Source organism: Oreochromis niloticus, linkage group LG11 (assembly GCF_001858045.2).
Source record: "Oreochromis niloticus isolate F11D_XX linkage group LG11, O_niloticus_UMD_NMBU, whole genome shotgun sequence".
Lineage (NCBI taxonomy): Eukaryota > Metazoa > Chordata > Actinopteri > Cichliformes > Cichlidae > Oreochromis > Oreochromis niloticus.
In genome coordinates this window covers 7,391,815-7,410,295 of record NC_031976.2, presented here as the reverse complement: position 1 = coordinate 7,410,295, position 18,481 = coordinate 7,391,815, and the positions used below count along the sequence as shown (strand labels likewise).

General features: G+C 41.0%; 1 protein-coding gene across 3 annotated transcripts; it reads left to right on the top strand.

The window, feature by feature from the left end:
* The first annotated feature begins 5,986 nt into the window (after positions 1-5,986).
* tcea3 (transcription elongation factor A (SII), 3) lies at positions 5,987-17,137 on the top strand. Of its 3 annotated transcripts, none has more exons than XM_003452104.5 (21): positions 5,987-6,432; positions 7,188-7,250; positions 7,345-7,450; positions 7,582-7,687; positions 11,375-11,890; positions 11,969-12,082; positions 12,302-12,397; positions 12,498-12,569; positions 12,679-12,783; positions 12,886-12,951; positions 13,109-13,168; positions 13,322-13,393; positions 13,513-13,569; positions 13,666-13,728; positions 13,850-13,924; positions 15,053-15,213; positions 15,322-15,378; positions 15,545-15,699; positions 15,808-15,954; positions 16,548-16,619; positions 16,730-17,137. In XM_003452104.5, exons 1-21 carry the CDS (start codon positions 6,364-6,366, stop codon positions 16,736-16,738), a joined length of 2,241 nt encoding a protein of 746 aa, XP_003452152.2. In that variant the 5' UTR covers positions 5,987-6,363; the 3' UTR covers positions 16,739-17,137. The 3 variants fall into 3 exon arrangements, with proteins under 3 accessions (XP_003452152.2, XP_005456777.1, XP_025767411.1); XM_005456720.4 differs by having other exon boundaries at positions 12,883-12,951; XM_025911626.1 differs by lacking the exons at positions 5,987-6,432; positions 7,188-7,250; positions 7,345-7,450; positions 7,582-7,687 and adding an exon at positions 10,587-10,719 and having other exon boundaries at positions 12,883-12,951.
* Positions 17,138-18,481: the final 1,344 nt, after the last annotated feature.

Below are 18,481 nucleotides of genomic sequence, written 5' to 3'. Positions count from 1 at the left end.
ATGGATGTTTAAACAAAGCCAGATGTGCTATTGTGTATAGCAGGAAGAGATACAGCACAAAGTTTCCATTCCAGCTTCTCTTAAAACACAGTAGAAGGAGCGTTCAACAGAGAGCTCGGCAAAAGCTGCAAATACAGGAGGAAAGGTGCAATAGATTTTGTAGCTTTTGAACTATGGTGCAGTAACTGGATTAGTGAGCATTTGAAACGGAAATGAGACTAAGAAGGGATTTACACACTAACACAATTTAGCCTGCTAGCATGGGAACTCAGCTTTGTCAGTTTCACAGGTTCATCTAAAGGGCTCATGCATTGGGATGTTTGCAAACAGCCAGGTTCTCCGGCACCGAGAGCGGGGATCGAATCCCACCGTAGAGATATTCGGCTCCAAAAACTGCAGCATCCGTCTAAGCTGCGCTTCCATTCACAACTAACTGATTTGTTTCTGTGTTTTGGAGGACTTTCCCCATCCCTCTTTCAGTCTACAGTGAGAGGCTTTATGAACTTGTTTGTCAGCATAAAGCAGAAGCTCAAACACAAACGAAAAAGAGCTCAGAGATCAAATCGCAGCCTTTGGAAGAACCACAGGATCTTTTTGCAGACACACTATACAAATGACTCAGTGTCTGTCCAGAGTGCCAGTGTGTAATTGATGGTTTTGGATAAGTTATAGTACATATTTTACATATCCCTTTCCAGTTTTTTTTCTGTCTTTAAAGGCATCTTTGGAGTATTGACCCTACTTCAATTGCAGACTGAAAGATTTCTTTATAATCTGCACATAAAATAATGCAACATTTTGTTCTCAGAAATTGGGTCAGTCATCTCCTTCTCCTCCTAGTTTATTCACTCATTTAGTTATTTTGGCTGGATTGTGTCTAACAGTGGCACCACCAGTTATTTTGGTCAAAGGTAGCCTGAAACTGCAGCACCTGCCAAAATAGTGTTGGATATGGCAGATTTGGTGTGTGTGTGTGGCGGTAAATAGAGACTTACACACAGCTGAAGGTACAAGGATGTTCTTAAAGTCTTTGGGTGGTCCAACCTCTCAGAGAGCTCGAGCCTACTCTTTGCGAGTGCCGCCACTGAACACTGGTCATTATTAACAGACAAACCAGCCCCACCAGCCTGGGATTACCTTCCAGCCAACTGCAGATGTGAACGCCTAAACATTTCTGCCACTTTGTTTTGACATGCTCTATTATAGGTTCTGCATCCTACAGCAGATCCAGAAAAAAAAATTGACAGCTAAATGAAATCATTCATTTTCTGGTCTGATGTCATCCAAAAATTGCCATAATTGCCCAGGCCTGGCGTCTCTGGTCTGTGACTGGCAAAGACACCAGTGCTGGGCGAGGTGCACGGAGAGGAAAGCAGACTGGTGGATGTTCCCTGTTGGATCTGTGGTGACTCTTTGTCTATTTAAACACAAGTGCAGTTATACACTGCACTTTCTTCCATCTGCTCGAAAACTGACGTCTCACTTGTCGCCACCAGCTCCTTTGGGTGGGCGGGGGTTCCAACGTGTACCTAAGCCTAAGGGATGTAATCTCTCCAGTGTGTCCTGCATCGGCTCCAGGGCAAAAAAACCCCATCCCTATTGGCAGTCAGTAACAACTCCATAACTGGAAGACTAAGCTGAACAACACGGATCCCTATGGATAAGAATAACTCTCCTCACCTGGCCACAGTTTTCATTTTTGCTTCCACCACATTGAAAACTGTACATTAGAAGCTTGATTAAAGGCTCACAACAACAAACCAGAAACCACTTTTGGTAAATATTGTCAGATTTGACCCAGAACAAAATTTCCCTCATATCAAATTTTGAAATACAGATCTTTTTAGAATACATAAGTAGGTATACATTGATGAGAAGAAAGGGTGTATTTACTGGGTTTTGGAGAAAAATGTCTTCATTTGAACAACACAATGTTCTTTTTTATGTAAGACATGAAAATATGGCAGCCATAATAATTTCATTATATTTTATTAAGAGGGGAAATGAAAAGCGCATTCTGGAACTGCTGGGATTTATTATATGACCACATATAACCGCTAAAATCATTTAACACTATCCTCATTCATGTATCATAATTGTTAATTTAATATTCATCAACACTTAGAGCACAAAAAATACCTATTCCAGGCTAGTCTGTGCATTCAAAGCACTGATAGGAAATGTTGCTTGTGTGGGATTTGCATGTTTCCCGCACTCACTGAAATGGCAGCACAGGTGCCGTTATAATATTAAGACTTCTCTAACCATTCCTTTATCTCATTTTTTTTAATCTCAGCTGGATCAGAATAAATAAACAACTAAATTACAAATAATTTGTTCATTGTTAGAATATTTTCTTACAGAGTGGATTCTTGTACTTGTAATGTATTTGCATTTGTAGAGCATCGTTTTAGTCTTACTGACCACTCAAAGCACTTTTAACTGCAAGTTACTTTTTAATCATACATTCATGCAGCAGTACCTCACAAGTGTGGCAATTAACCTGACACATTGCTCCAGACTGTGGGGGAAGCCCAAATACCTGTAGGAGACCCACTCCAGGCACTCTAGCATGCGTTAAACTTGCAAATTCCACACAGAAAGCTCCCACTCAGGATTTGTTAGGCAGTGCCACCATGCCACCCTTTTTCAGATGTCATGTCTGTGTCAAGGCACCCTCTGACCTCTGTTTCTTACGTGCGCCATAAACCATCCCTCCTGTGCTGTTTTACTGTTAAACTGTTTGGATATTCCCCCATGATCCTTTAAAGAGCAGCAGGTTCCTGTGTCTGTGGGAACCTGGGCTAATGTGGTGGGAACTCAAACATTTACCTTGACAGTAACAAGGTTCCCCTTGAGCTCTATCACCATTGTCCCATAAAAAAGCACAGACACACATCACACATGCAGTTTTACAGTTTCAAAATTCTCTGAAATCACCATTTTTTCCTTGACCCACACTGGTGGATTTAAAATACATCTGAATAGATACAGGATAAAATTTGACCTGGAACAGCTTAAGTGTATAAACATCTGTAACAGCTGCACAACAAGGGTTTTAAATTTAAAAAAAATGTTTTCATGTTTATAAATTTTGGGTATATTTAAGAAAATACATCATATTTCCAGGTAAAAGAAATAAATTTAGGGTACTTTTACAGATTTTAACTGAACAGTATGTAAGGGTTAAAATAGATGAGTTTAAAGTTTACGGGTTGAAGTTTAAAATTTGCCTGTTTTATAAAGATTTAAATCCAAAACTGGAACACCTCAACGTTATTTGCTCCTTTACAGATGAAGAGAAAATGCATGCAGCATGCTGCAATACTTCTAATGCATGTTTATGGAGGCAGAAGGGCTGTCCACGGTTAAAATGATTATAACTTATTATACTTGTTATAACAGATTCAACCTATTTTCAACCCGTCTGGTATTCATTAATTTCCCATCAACACCTCCTCATTACTACCCTCACTTGTTCTTGGTCCTGCTTGTGTCAATTCACTTTGCATTTTCACAAATTTATCATAGGTGCACAGAAAAGCAAAAACAGAAGATCTTAACTCTGGCACTGAATTTGTTGCTGGAGGCCAGGCGGATGTTAAGAAGGTAATATTTAGCGCATTTGCCTAATTTAAGGTTTAAGAAAAAGTCTAAAGGAACAAGGAGAACGTTGGACTTTTCCTAAGAATGAAGACGATCAGAAAGTTCATTTAAGTCAACCATCTGAGAAAGGGGTCAGCACATCCACCTTTCCTTTCCACCACCCCAAAAGTGAACCGTTTAGTGCTTGGAGTTAAAGGATGTTGCTTGATCACTGCTTCTTCCTCTTGGCCTGCTTCCTCTGTTACCTCACAGTGAGCTGTCCCACTTCTCGACTTGGCCGCCTCGGTCGTTACCTGCCAGACAGATTGCTGTCTTGAGGCACGGAGGCAGGGGTGGGTTGTACTCTCAGCCTGTTGTGTAAGAGCTCTGTAAGGAGATAATGAGCTCTTAGGCTGTACTTTCACCTGCGGTCATTAACACAGTTATCTTAAAATCCCTGCACTACAAACAAGACCGTCACACTTGCTTGCTTCTGGATTAATGGGCCCTTCATATTTTATACTTCATATTTCAAAACATAAAAAACCCCCCAACAACCCCCGAATGGTTAGACTTTATCTTTAGGCAGGCGTTTCAGTTTTCCAACCATTGCTGTTCTGTAATGATATACAATTAAGTCGGCACTGGTGTCTACATAAACTGTGTCCCTATAAACTGCTGGCTATGAATATATTTTGGATGAGAGACAGAGAGATCCAAACTATCTGACTTTCTTCATCCCTCTGATATTTAATCTTACTTCTAAAACTAACTGATGCATGCATATTATGTGTCATGCCTTTGCTTCCCACAGTAGTGGAGGGGGGGACACATCTCTAGGATCTTAATTGTATCTGGTCTCAGTGTCTGTTGGACTGTGGGAGTATCTGGCTATTCTATTTCTCTCTGAAAGAAATAGTGATTGCTATCACTAGCTGTCAGAGCAGGAGATACAAACACAAGGATATAATGAAATCCCTCGCTCAAGTAATTTCTTTGACTTTGACAATATAAATTTAGATGTATATTGTGCTAATATAATTTCACTAATTGCGTCTATGGAGTTCTTGGAAAATGTATTCAGCATTCACCCTTTAAATCAGGGGTGTCAAACATAAGGCCAGGGTCCCAGAATCGGCCGGGCATAAACATCAAATATCCCACTCGACAGCTTTGGAAAATGTGAAGGAGGGCATAAATTTTGGATTTTTAACTGTATTTTCATAAATTTTACAGTATTTCTTACTAACAAAGACCTTCATGTGACACCAGAGTATTAGATAAACAATAACAATTAAAATGCAGGAAACATTTTTTCACTGCTATCGAATCTAACATAATGAAATGTAATTTTACACATTTAGTTTTTTGTGATGACAGATTTCTTACAGTTACCACAGGAGCATTTCTTTGTCGTGTAGAAAAACTGAGATGCACTGCTGAAATTTTTAAAAAAATTGTTCTTCATTTTTTGTTCTACTATGTGTTTTATTCTATTGTTAAGTGTCCTTGTGTGTCTTGAAAGGTACTTTTAAAAAATGTATTCCTCTGCTTCTTATTATTAAAAAATTGCACTTATTTTTCTTATATCAAATGGCCTTAAAATTATTAAAGTTATTAAAAAAACACCTTCAGACTGACAGAAAGACAATTTTCTCTGGTTCTACGCAATTAAGATCAAAGTAAAGGTCAAAGGAGTAAAATGAGTGACATCCCTGCTAACGTCCACAAATGTTTTCTCATAAGAAAAAAAAGGATGAAAACCTTCATTTTTCTCATAAGATTGATATGCCTTATCCACTATTTTTTTTTAACACAATATAACTATAGAAAGTCAGGATTTATCGAATAAGCATTATTTTGTTAAAGGAGAGAACGTAGCGTGAGACATAGGCTGTTACTTTTATAAAACATGTATAAATGTAAAGGCTGACTATTCGGTTCAGTTGGAAGCTTTTGTGTTTCTTTCTTGCTTCCTCGAGAAGAAGAAAACTATCAGATCTTAATGTTAGGTCCACTGCAAGACAAACAGAAGCAAACACGAAGGTTCGTGGCTTTGAGTGTAAAACGAAAGTTAATTCTCATGTCGACTTATATCACACCACCCTCTGGTGGCCGTGACATAGACACACCTTTCAGGGCGTGTTTTTTTCCCCATTTTGTGAGGGAAAGTGAAATTTTGGTCTGATTTAGTGTTCGAGGTTCCCTTGTTCCGTGTTACAAAACATGAAGTAACAAAGAAACAAAGAAAGAAACAGACGTTAAACGGTGACTTGGTGTCGGGCTGCTCTTTGGCACAGCAGCAGCTGTTCGAGTTCTGCCTTCAGTGTAGGAAAGATTAATCATTACACAGTGACCTCGTTTTTGGTGGAAAACCTTAACGGGAGATCATTTTGTGATATAATCCGTCCAGGGTGTAGAGAAATCTAAGGAGCCACAGAAGAGCAAAGCATGATAAGACAAGATAAAGTTGATTTTTTTTTTTAAAAGTATTTTTTAAAGCGGTCTAACATTTTTGTTTCTATCTCTCACACTAAACTTCAGTCATCCCTGTTGTCCACGGGTCTACTACTGTGTCTATATTTAGTTTGTCATTTGTGGAGCAGGTCAGCTGGGACCCCTCCGCAGGACACGCCTCTCGGCTGAATGGAGTGCGCCGTGCGTAAAGTCCGACCTATATCAGATACAAACTTTTCTGTTTCTCGGGAGTTTTTTTCTTTTTTAAAATAAGTATCCATTTGGCCCAACCGATCGGTCTATAGACGACTAAATGCAGCGATGACTCGAGAGGAAGATCTCATCCGGATTGCAAAAAAACTGGACAAGATGGTGTCTAGAAATAACACGGTGAGACTATATTTTGACACCCACAGGTGGCGCGTTGTCCCGCCACCTCGCGCTGCGCAGAAGGCCCGCGAGAGACTTTTCCATAAATTAAAATGGGTTCCTCTACTTTTCCGTTAAATATGAGTCTGATTCCTACTGACTCGGTGTGTTTGGAAAGTGTGCAGAAGTGAAGTGCTTGATCGTACTGTAACAAACGATCAACAGGTGTTCGTGGGTTTGCGTGTATTTCTCTTGCAGGACCGTTTCAGTGCCAGCGTGCAGCTCTGCTGTGTAGCCCAGCTCTTTTGTGTTTGTCAAAAGCTTTTTTTCTCTCTCTTTCTGAAAATGCTCAGCGAGTTTAACTGACATGGAAGTGCGCAGAACAGAAAGTAAACACCGCGGCCTGTGGGCGTAAGGCCGTGCTTGTGTTGTGACTGAATCTGCAAACACGACATTGTTCGCGGCGCTCCTGCACAGTTAGGGGCTGCACAAGATAATGCCACCAGCTGTAATCGGAATAAACAGCCGTGCAAAAACAGTGGATCTAATCTGTGCCCCGATATATGTTGTAAAAATGCAATCGAGTGCTAATGAAAAAAAATAATAAAGAAGTGAAACTGTTCTTGTTTGCTAACCACATTGCACTTTCTTTTTTGAAACGTCAACGCATGCTTGTTGCCAGATCTGTGCTTTACACTGTTATTACGCATTTCTAAATGAACCCTTTCAAGAGTTAGGGGGTTGCAAGTAACGATGTCACTGTTTGGTGAATACAGGAGGGCGCCATTGACCTGCTGAAGGAGCTGAAAGGCGTCAATATGACTCTCAAACTTCTACAGGTGGGTTAAATTTTAATTTTGCTGATCATCTTGGAATTCTGGGGAAATGTGGAAAAAAGAAAATAATTAACCCGTGTGTCTATGTTGGCTTCAGGAAACGAGAATTGGAATGTCTGTTAATGGTATCAGGAAGCACTGCACAGATGAAGAAGTGATTGCTTTGGCAAAAGTCCTCATTAAAGACTGGAAAAGACTTCTGGGTACACACAGTGATTTACATGCATACTACAGTGTTTTCACAGCGGTGAAATGGTTGCTTGTGCAGTAAATACATCAGCACGGAGTCTGATTTGCTGATATGATTTCTCCTCCAAAACACGCACTCATGCAGACTCTGGCCGCTCTCATCCCGAGAAATCGTCTGAGACCAAGAATGGTTTGAACTCCAGCAAAACGGCAGCTTCTCCAAATAGCTCTCCCTCGGAGACGCAGAGCAGGTCAGTGGTTTCATAGCGGTTACACAGAAACTACACAGGTACACTTAACGTGACATTTAATACAAAGAGCACACACACATTATGAAGTGAAGTTCTGGTTAATGTCCACATACCTGCTGTGCCTGCCTGCTGTCAGGTCCATAACGATGTGTGTGCGTGGCTTTACAGTGCACTGGAACAAAACTATTTTCTTCACATTCATAAAAACACCTTGAAAAATAACTGTCTGCTAAAAGTGACAACAGCTTTGTTTAAAAAAAAGCATTGAAATGTTTAAAGTTCAAATAAAATTTCAAGGTAATCTACTGCCTGGCTGATCTACATTCAGACGATTTAATTCAGTTCAGTTATATTTGTATAGTGCTGAATCACAACTGGAGCTGCCTCAAAACAATAAGACAACAGTCAAATGACCCCTTTGACAAGCACTTCTATCGTGGGAAAGAAAAACTCCCTTTTAACAGGAAGAAACCTCCAGCAGAAGGAGGCTCAGTGAGGGGCAGCTATTTGCTGCGAACAGTTTGGGGTGTTTAATGACATTAAGGACAGAACAGACTTGTGAGCCACTGTAATGTCACATTTTATCCTTTAAGTAGCATCATAACTTTAAATAGGAAGACTTCTTTTAACCCCTGAATGATAAACTGCACATAAAAGCCTGTTTGAAAGTGTGTTAAACCCTCTGTTAGAACAATTAACTTAAGAAGTGAAACACACAGAGCAGTGAGCTCTAACATGTCTGTTTTACTTGCAAGGAAGCAAAAGCAGGGCAATTCCTTGAGTTTCATTTATACACTTTTTCCAATGTTATCCACTTTTTTTTTATTGTTAACAGTTACTTGGCGTCCTTGTACTGAGCATGATTCTGTCTGCTTTGGATAACAGATAGCAGAGTAGCCACAACAAGGCCTGAGAAAAGCACAGATGGAGAGAGACATTGAGAGAAACATTTCTTCAGCTTACTGCAAAGCGTGTTACATAACTTTAGTAATTTTTCTATCACCGTCATTCTTTCTAACAGCCAGCAGGGGGCGACTCCAGAAGTCTGTGGGACGATTTATTATCCCAGGATATATTTTCCAGATTATTTTATGTTCTCAGTAACACGTTAAAATCTCATGAGTTGGACTCTCTTTTTTTGTCCTGTCTCCCTCTCCCATCACCCCCAGCAGGTCACAGCAGATGGCCGTCCGTCTGTCAGACTGGTTCTGCCAGAGGTTTCTTCCTGTTAAAAGGGAGTTTTTCCTTCCTACTGTTGGCAAGTGCTTACTCACAGAAGGTCATTTGATTGTTGGGATTTTCTCTGTATTATTGTAGGTTCTTTACCTTACCATATAAAGCGCACTGGGGTGTCAGTTGTTGTGAATAGACACTACTGAATCAGGTTATTCTGCATTGTGACTCACAGTTTGCTACGATATTAGCGTGCAGACTCACCAACAAGAAAGAAAGATGGGTACGGTGGTCCTGAGAGGTCAAACGAACAAATTAAGAAAACAACAGCTAATATAAAAATGCACACAAAACACAACAGCAAATATGTATCTAAAGTATTACATGAATAATGTGATTAAAACACACATTACCTGCGTCTTTTTCTCCCTCACAACAGCGATGAATCCTCTACTTCTTTAAGTCTCACTGCGATCCTTCACACGTTTTGGTTTCTACTCCTGCAGCTGGTCCGTCATGTTATTGTGCCCCCAGAAACACTTCAATTGTGGATTTTTTTCCTAATTCAGCTGTGTTTTGTCTCCTTTTCCAGCATTTTTCTATTTGCTGGTGTTTTCTTAAGTCGCGGTGCGTTTGACCTCTCAGGGCCACCGTAGATGGGAGACCACAAATCAGTGGGTGATGATGATGTCTTGAGGGCTACATGTCAGACTCATTGTTTTTTTTCTATTTCGTAATTCAGTTTAGTGTCAGGTAGGTTCTTGTTTGGTTTTGCTTGTTTCACTTTGAAGATGTTTTAATTCTGGGTTATTGTTAGTGTTTTTAAATATCACAATATGGTGGGTCCATGGTGTAGTGGTTTCATGTGAAGGATCCCTGTTTTGAGACCCAGTCTCAGGCAATCACAGGCTAGTGTACTCGTTGCACTGGTCTAAAAGCCTGGATAGATGGCACGGTTGTTACAGGAAGGATATCTGGTGTAAAAAAAGTTGTGCTAAATTAAACAAGGGAAATCAGCCAAAAGCACCTGCTGCCAGTGGATATTTGTTAGAGTCCAAATTTAGGAAGTTCAGAACAGGTATAATAATACAAACTCTACTCTTTGTGAGGGCAGGTGACTCATAGTTATGCAGACATCCTGTGTCTAAGTAAACGTGTCCATGAAAGCCTTGCTTGATGTTAGTAATGATCAGTAATCGTCAGTGACGTCTGTGTTAGGTAAAGCTTCAGCATTGCTCAGAGGTCCTTATTAGACCAGAGAGAGAAAGATTGACTTCAAGAATCTCAGCTCAGGAGTGACTAAGACTCAAGGTTTTACCTTTTATGTTTCTGTTGAGCTAATTGACTTCATGCTTAACAAGTCCCATTCCCGGGCTCCTGATGCTGCTTAGGACCTAACAGTGAACCAAGTTCACCATGTAAAAAGCATAAAATTTTCTTTAAAAACAGGTTTTGCTAATATTATCTGTGTATGTGGAGAAGACGTCACAAACACGTACTAACCAAAGAGTTGTTGTTAAAGAAAAAACAAAGACTAATCGGATCTATATATGTTTTACTTTGTAAGAGATGGTTGGACCTCTATTCAGCATCAGCATCCGTCTGCCTGCTGTTCAGTTTTTGGTGTCATGATTAATTTTGACAAGGGAAATGACGCTGGGGTGTCAATCATGTTTGCTGGGATGTGACCCAACTAAAAATATTTCCTCCTTTGTTTCTCTTTAGTTTTTTTTAAACGTAGGGCCGGATGATGGTCCGGTGGTTATCACTATTGACACACAGCAAGAAGGTCCTGGGTTTGACTCCACTGTGTGGTCCGACCCAACTGTGTGGAGTTTGCATGTTCTCACTGTGTTTGGGTGGGTTCTCTCTGATTTCCTCCCACAGTGATTTCCCCATAGATGTGAATGGTTGTTTGTCTCTTTGTGTTAGTCCTGTGGTCGGCTAGTGACCTGTCCCTATGACTCTCACAATGTGACAGCTGGAACAGGCACAAGCCTGACCGTGAGACCCCACCTGCTCATCCCAGTGACCCAATAAGAAGATGGATAGTTTCCTAAGTACACTATAGCAAATCAGTTAGTTTTATTTTTTTTCAAAAATCTACTTTTAATTAATTTAATTTTATAGTTTTTAGTTTACTTCTATAATAACCTTGCTACATATATCTTTTAAAGTCTATGCTTAAAGCTATTTTTCAATGTTGGATGGGATAGATTATATAATACAGAAGTCAGCAGAGTGATGTTGTTCTGTTCTTGAGAAGTTCAATTAGAAATTTTCAAGGCAGCACTGTTTACAAGTGCATATGTAGGGTAAAAGCTGAGACGCTATGAAGTGTCCTTCACTGTTTAACTGCATGAAAAGCACTGACTTCTTCAGTGCTTGTCAGTGATTTAAATCAGGTTCATGTTAATATATTTGCCATTTATTTAATCCACTTCCACCTCTAACACTCACTGTGGTAATTCTTGCATAGAGGTAAAAACAGTGCTTCCCTTTTTTCTCTCTTAGTCACGGCGAGCAGGAAGTCAAACTAAAACAAGACTCAGATCATGACAAAAAACACGCTAATACAATCATGAAAGACAAACACAATGATGACCATAAAATCAAAAAGAGACATGCTGACGACCTCATGGAAGAAAAGCACCTGGAGGACCTTGGAAATGCAAAACATCTGCAGGAAATCAGGAAAGAGAAACAAGCACCCCCAGAAAATCCCAAAGTGGAGGTCGATAACAAAAAGCCGAAGCCTGTGCAAGACCCACGGGGCGAGAAGCACAAATCGGAGCCGAGAAGAGAAAGACCATTAGAGGAACCAAAAAAGACGAGGCACATGGAAGAGCTCAAAAAAGAGAAACACCCCACGGAGCTCAAGAAGTGCAGCTCTGCGGATGAAATGAGGAAGGACAAACAGAGAGAAGAAAACAACCACGAGAGGCTCCCAAGCACACCTCAGAGAGAGAGGCCTCTGAGCGAGCCTCAGAGAGAGAGACCCACTGACATCCACAAGCCCTTGTTTGAAAGGTGAGAACCTAGAGGCTCAAAAAACCGTTACTTCCCAGAAAGATCCAGCAGAGCTTCAGACTCTGTTGTATATTTCAGGAGAGGTGTGCTGGACAGCAGTGTGCTCTATCCCACCCGATTCCCCTCTCCTCCTCGACCCGCTCGGCCTCCTCCTCCCATCAAACGCCCCACCATGGATTTTCAGAAAGACAGGTTAGGACTCCTGTGCTGCCTGAGCTGCAGAGCACGCGGTTGCTGCTAATGACTTAACATGCATCAGTGTGTTCCACGTGGCCTAACAGGATTCCTGCTGTGCATGGTGCATGCTGATGCAAGTCACTCAGGTGTGTTTTCGTGTGCTTGAACAGCATGCCGCATCGTCGGGTGGGCTTTTGCGTTGATCTGACCTCTGCTGTTGTGACATATGTCCAGGAAGGATGGCAAAGACTCCCGACCTCCTCGCCCTCACGCTCCCCGACCTCCTTCTCCGCCGACTAAACGACCTCCCGTGGAAGTAAAGAAGGAGAGGTCAGATGTGGTTTGGTGCATGTTTCTGAAGTGCTTGAGTGACGTTAGACAGAAAACAACGAGAGAGTTTAAAAAATCTCAAACAAGTGCTGATTTTCAGGAAAGTTCCATTGGATCCAAATGCTCCGATTGCTCCGCTTCCTCTTCACCTACATCCTCCTCCTCCGCTAAGGTCAGGCTCTGCATGCCCACTTTCTTTGCAGTGCCGTAAAGATTTTCTGTCATTATTCACTCTGTTTATGAAGTGATTCATCTGAGCTCAGAGGTGTCTCTTCATTTAGAAAAGAGCCTCCTGACCCCAACGCTCCTCTTCCTCCGCTTCCTCTTCACCTTCACCCTCCTCCTCCGAAGCGGCCCTCACTAGATGGAAAAAAGGAGAGAGACAGGTCTGAATCAGACGAGTTACAGACGGGAAAATATTTTGGGAGAAAAATTTTTTTTTTTATTTGGACTCAGAATTTGAATCTGTTTTTTATTTGCTAAAGCAGGAAGGAGTCAGAGTCTAAGCTGCTTCCTCCACAGAAAAAGACGTCAGATCATGTGAAGAAAGACAGGTCTGGGATCTGGGAATGGTTCTGTTTCTCATTCATGTATAAAAACCAAGTTGGCTGCAGTCTCTGGATGATCAGTGGCCTTAAGAAATCTGTTTCTTTGGTTTTACATGAAACACTGGTGTTCAGTGTTGGTACCAAAGTTGTTTTCTTTTTGCAGGAAAGACTCAGTGGATACCAAAATGTCTAGAAAACATTCAGATGAAACCAAAAGAGAAAGGTTTGCAAGTCATCAGCATGAAAATATCTGTTCATTCCCTGTGTGATGACTGTTGAATTTTAGAGCAAAGGGAGATGGATGCATTGTCGTTTTATTGTTCACTGACGGGTTTGGTTAAAAAAAAAATCACACACAAACTCTTCCTCTTGTCAGGAAAGATTCATCAGACTCTAAATCGCCCCCTCCCAAAAAGCCCGCCTTGGAGGCCAAAAAAGACAAACACAGGTGTGCAGGAGCCAGGGAATAAGTTTGAGAATACAACATAAACGTGTGTGTGGCTGTGTGTGTGTGTGCACTCATCTTAGATGAAATGTGATGCTAGTGATGCTAATCCTTTGTTGCAGAAAGGACTCCTGTGAGTCAAAGCCTGGCCAACCTGTGAAACGTCATTCAGCTGACAGGTATGAGTTCTGTGCACCAGTTTAAATCTCACCAGTACTTAAATGCGAAATCCAAATGATTAAACCCAGACTGACTGAAAGCGTTTCACTGCTTAGACGGGAATCGACTGACTCAAAGACGATCAGCTCGCCAGCAGCAAAGAAGCTAACAGGAGAAAGGTAAATAACAGCGACCAGTGCTGATTAACTAAAAGTTCACCAAACTATCGACTCTCAGGTGTTAAAGTTTTGTGTACTTCTGCACGTGAAAAACATAAACGACTTTGAGTTTGCATTACAGGAGAGAGTCTCAGGGCTCTAAGGCTCCTCAGCTTGGACCTCTACAGAGGAAGCCCTCTACTGACAGCATTGAAAGGTATTTAATTATGTTTCTCAGGTTCTTAGGATGATTTTATCATCGATCTTGCTGGGTACAAAATAAGTTAAGGATGGCTATTCACTGTAGATTTACAGTACTGTGCAAAAGTCTTGTGCCACCCCTCAATTATTTATATTGTTAGGAAAATGGAAAATTCAAACATTCACAGAACTACAGCATATAAAGAATATATGATTCTATATGATTCTGCCTAGCTTGAAAGTAAATATTTGGTGTGACCACCTTTATTCTTGAACAAAGCATGAACTCTCTGAGGCAGCATTCTTCTCATTTCTTTAAATAGTCTTCAGGAATAGTTCTTCATGCTTCTTGAAGGACATTGAAAGCTCTTTTTTGAATGTTAAGTGCCTTTTGTTCTGTTTTCTGTTAAGATGATCCCACACTGCTTTAATAATGTTGAGGTTCAGGCTCTGGGGAGTCCTTGTGTGTTTTTCTATCTATGTATGTTTCTACGGCGACAGTGTTCTTGGGATCATTGTCATGCTGGAAAATGAAGCCGTTGGTATGGCATCGCACAGTGGATCAAAATCTGATATAGTCTAAAACTGGTTCACAACAATGGTTCATCTCTTGAGTTAGGTGCATTTTTAAATGCTTGAATGATTCATTGGTCAGTGTTGAGTAGCTTAACAAACAAACAAAAAGTATTTTTTGAGAGAAAAAGCAGCCCATGTCCAAAGAAAATCTTTGAAAGATCTTCAGAAAGCCTTAAAAGTAACAAGGAACTCTGCCTCCTTTGAAGCGAAATATAAAGAAAAGAGTTGTGGCTCAAGAATTTTGCACAGCACTGTATGCTTATTATTTTGGCACTCCTGTTTGACAAGCTGCTAGCTCGTGGGAGGACTCAGTGGGTGGCAGCAAGCAACTCCAAATAGCCTCTTTATCAGTGTTGACATTCATCATTCTTTAATATATTTTCAAGGACTGATGAGTCAGAGTGTTTCAGGATGGGTTCTTTATATGATGGATGTTAGTAAATGAATTATTGCTAAAGGTTAAAGCTGCACTTGTGTGGCTGGTGTGCAGCATCGACAACATTTTGATCCGTATTTAATGAATTTGACACTAAAAATTTTTGGTTTTTTGTTTGTTTGTTTTTTACAGAAAGAGTAAATCCGAGGCTCCCAAAACTCCTACCACCCCTACCAGCCCCATGTCACCCAGCTTCAGTTCTCCTGGGGGTCCGCTGTCCCCTCACCTGACCACTGGAGACTCCATCAGAGACAAGTGCATTGAGATGCTGGCAGCTGCCCTGCGCACAGATAGTGAGGCTGAGGCTGCACGTTATCATTGCTGCAGTTTTAATATTCACATTAAGACGCGCTGCAGACTGCCTGCTGACTTGCATCAAATGTAATTTCTGAACTTCACAGATGATTACAAGGAATTTGGAGCTAACTGTGAGAGCATGGGAGCAGAGATTGAAGATCATATCCTTCAGCTGAGTTGATAATTCTCCACTATGCTTGCTTTGATTAATTAAACTGTGGTTCTTTCAGTGTTGAACCAAAGGGAAAGCATCTTGTTTTAACATTATAGCTGTTATCAAGCATGCTACACATTGGAATTAGTTTGCCCTTGACAGTGTGATTGCACATATCTACCAGGAGATAAAAGCCACTGATATGAAGTATAAGAACCGAGTGAGGAGCCGCATCAGCAACTTGAAGGACCCGAAGAACCCAGGCCTTCGCAAAAATGTGCTCGCAGGAAGCATCGAGTTACGCCGCATCGCCACCATGTCTGCTGAGGTACAACAGCCCTGCAAGTTCACCTCTCCTCAGCAATGAGCAACACTTTGCACATTCCTGCCTTTTCTTTCCTCTTTCGTTATCACACATCATGTCGTCTTTATTAAGGAAATGGCCAGCGATGAGCTCAAACAGCTGAGGAACGTGCTCACCCAGGAGGCCATCAGGGAACACCAGATGGCTAAAACTGGTGGCACCACCACCGACCTGCTGCAGTGCGGCAAGTGCAAGAAGAAAAACTGCACCTATAACCAGGTACACACACGTGTCAGAGCAAAGCAGATAATAGGACTAATAGGGGTCTAATGGTGGTATTAAGGCGAGTGAGCGTGTGAAACCGATGTGTTTCCAGAGTGAAGCAGGCTGTGATTTTTGTGCCTTTTTCATGTAGAGAGGTGATGTTGTAATAGGGCAGTTTTTTTCTCCAGCTGTTTGCTTTTAGTTATCACATAATAATGAGAAATCTTTTGCTGTTTCACACGATGTGACCGCACTGAGTCGGCTATTTACTGCTGTTGTTTGTGATGTTCTGAAAAGCCTGTAGAGTAACTGTTTCTCTTTTGAATGCTACAGAAAAACAAGAAAGCTGTGGGGCTGTATTAGAGCTGGGGCTTAAATCAGCTTCGGCGATGCTATTTGATAATTTGGGGAGTTATATGGGAAGATAGTGGCTCAAATAAATATAATGAGATTGATGTATTTCAGTCACAGAGTGGGGGATATACACTGTATTAGTGAGGAAGGAGTGTTTCAGCTTCACTGTAGGTCGTATAAACCGCTTCCTTTCAGTTTGGTGTTTTGTTTACAGTTAAACCTGCTGTGTGTGTGTCTTTGTGTGTGTGTTTTAGGTGCAGACGCGCAGTGCTGATGAGCCAATGACCACATTTGTTCTGTGCAATGAGTGTGGCAACCGCTGGAAGGTAAGACTTTTCCTGAACCTGAACAGCTCTGCTCTGACACTATTTCATGCTCTGTTTGATAACTTTAAAGACATTTTTAATGCTTTTTATTGTTCTTCTCTAAATTTCAGTTCTGCTGATGCCATCAAAGGTCACCCCACATTTTTTTTCTGAGCAAACTGAGAAGCTTATTTTCTATAATGGGATGGGAATGGAGTTTATAAACTGTTGCAGCTAGTGATTTAAAGTGATGATGTTGTTCTTAAGATTTCCATTTTATTTTATTTTTTAGATTTATAAGCATGTGCTAATAATCAGAGTTTGCTTTATGCAGCTTTGAGAACTAAGAGTGTATGACAGTTTGATGACTGAGTCATTAAATCAACCTAGCTGTAACTTAACAATAGTAATCATGGTGCTGTCGTGATGGAGAGAATCATAATCCATTTAATAAGCTGTGACATATTACGGCTGCTCACTTTGTACATATCTAAAGCCAATAAAACTGCATCAATCAACGTTATGGTTGCTTTAAAAACTGTTGAGATGTTCTGTAGTCTTCATCTTCTGGTCCGCTGCGGCGATTCCACATGTCATCCTATTCATAGCGTCTACTTGTGTCGGACCTGCTGCATGTCCTCCTTCACTACATCGACATCATTCAACATCCTTTGTCCAACATATACACATGCCCAAACTTTCTCAGCCTCCATATCTGTCTCCATATCATTATTGTATAAGATTATTATGTATGTGGCCATCATCCATCCATCCATCCATCCATCCATCCAGCACCAAATATAGTGTAAGGGAAAGACCCCACAATACAGAGAAAACCTCAGCAATCAGATGATCCCCTTTGAGCGAGCACTTGGCAATAATGGGAAGGAAAAAATCCCCTTTAACAGGAAGAGACCTTCAGCAGATCCAGGTTTAGGGAGGGGCAGCCATCTGCACTGACTGATTGGGGGTGAGGGGAGAGAAACAGGACAAAAGACTTGCTGTGGAAGAGAGCAAGGGATTCATCCACCTCTCGAACGATTTATCTTCTGCTAAGACCCGAACTCCTCCATGGCATGCATTTTTAATTTCTCTTTGATATTTGGGCTGATTGGGACCTGATGAATGTCAAAACAAAGAATCACCAGATTTTTGTTTTACCCTATTTTTGTTTCTAAGAAAAATGAGAGCCACATATGAAGACATTCGTTTTAAATTTTGATAAAACAGTGGCAGTATATTGTCCTTGTAAGTGGATATCAGGCCCCTGTAGAGCAAAATTTAGTATTTTGGTCTAGACAACCCAAAATGTGATGTCCACATATGTGGACGCCAGGTCCTAGGAGGTTAAATTATATTCATACGTATTACAAATGTATCCACTGTATTAAGACTCATAACATTGGGTAAGACGTTGCAGTGCATGTGCAATTTGCTAATATTCAAGAGGGTTAAGATGTAACAGACAAATGATTCACCTGTTATGCCTTCGTTCATGGGTACATTCAACACATTTGAATGGTAGTGGTGCAATGGTAGTTTTCCTGTTGCACATCTAAAAGCAAACAGTAGATGGCAACAATTCACCAAAACACATTCAGCAGCAGTTCCCAGATTTCCATTGTTCTATTCAGAGGTTACTGACCTCAGATTAGAGGCTTGCAGGTTAGTATCAGTTTGACAGGCTGCTAAAGCTGGAGGAAGTTGCTGCTGGGTTCTTAATGGGATCATATTAAAGCCATTCAGCACCATTTCTGATCAGGAAACAAGCCTATGATGAATAATAAATAACAGGCTGCATTTGTGCCTGGAGCGATGACATCCCATCATTCCCCCATGAAGGTGTGTGTTGTTATTGTTGGAGATGCGGCCTGTATTTCAGC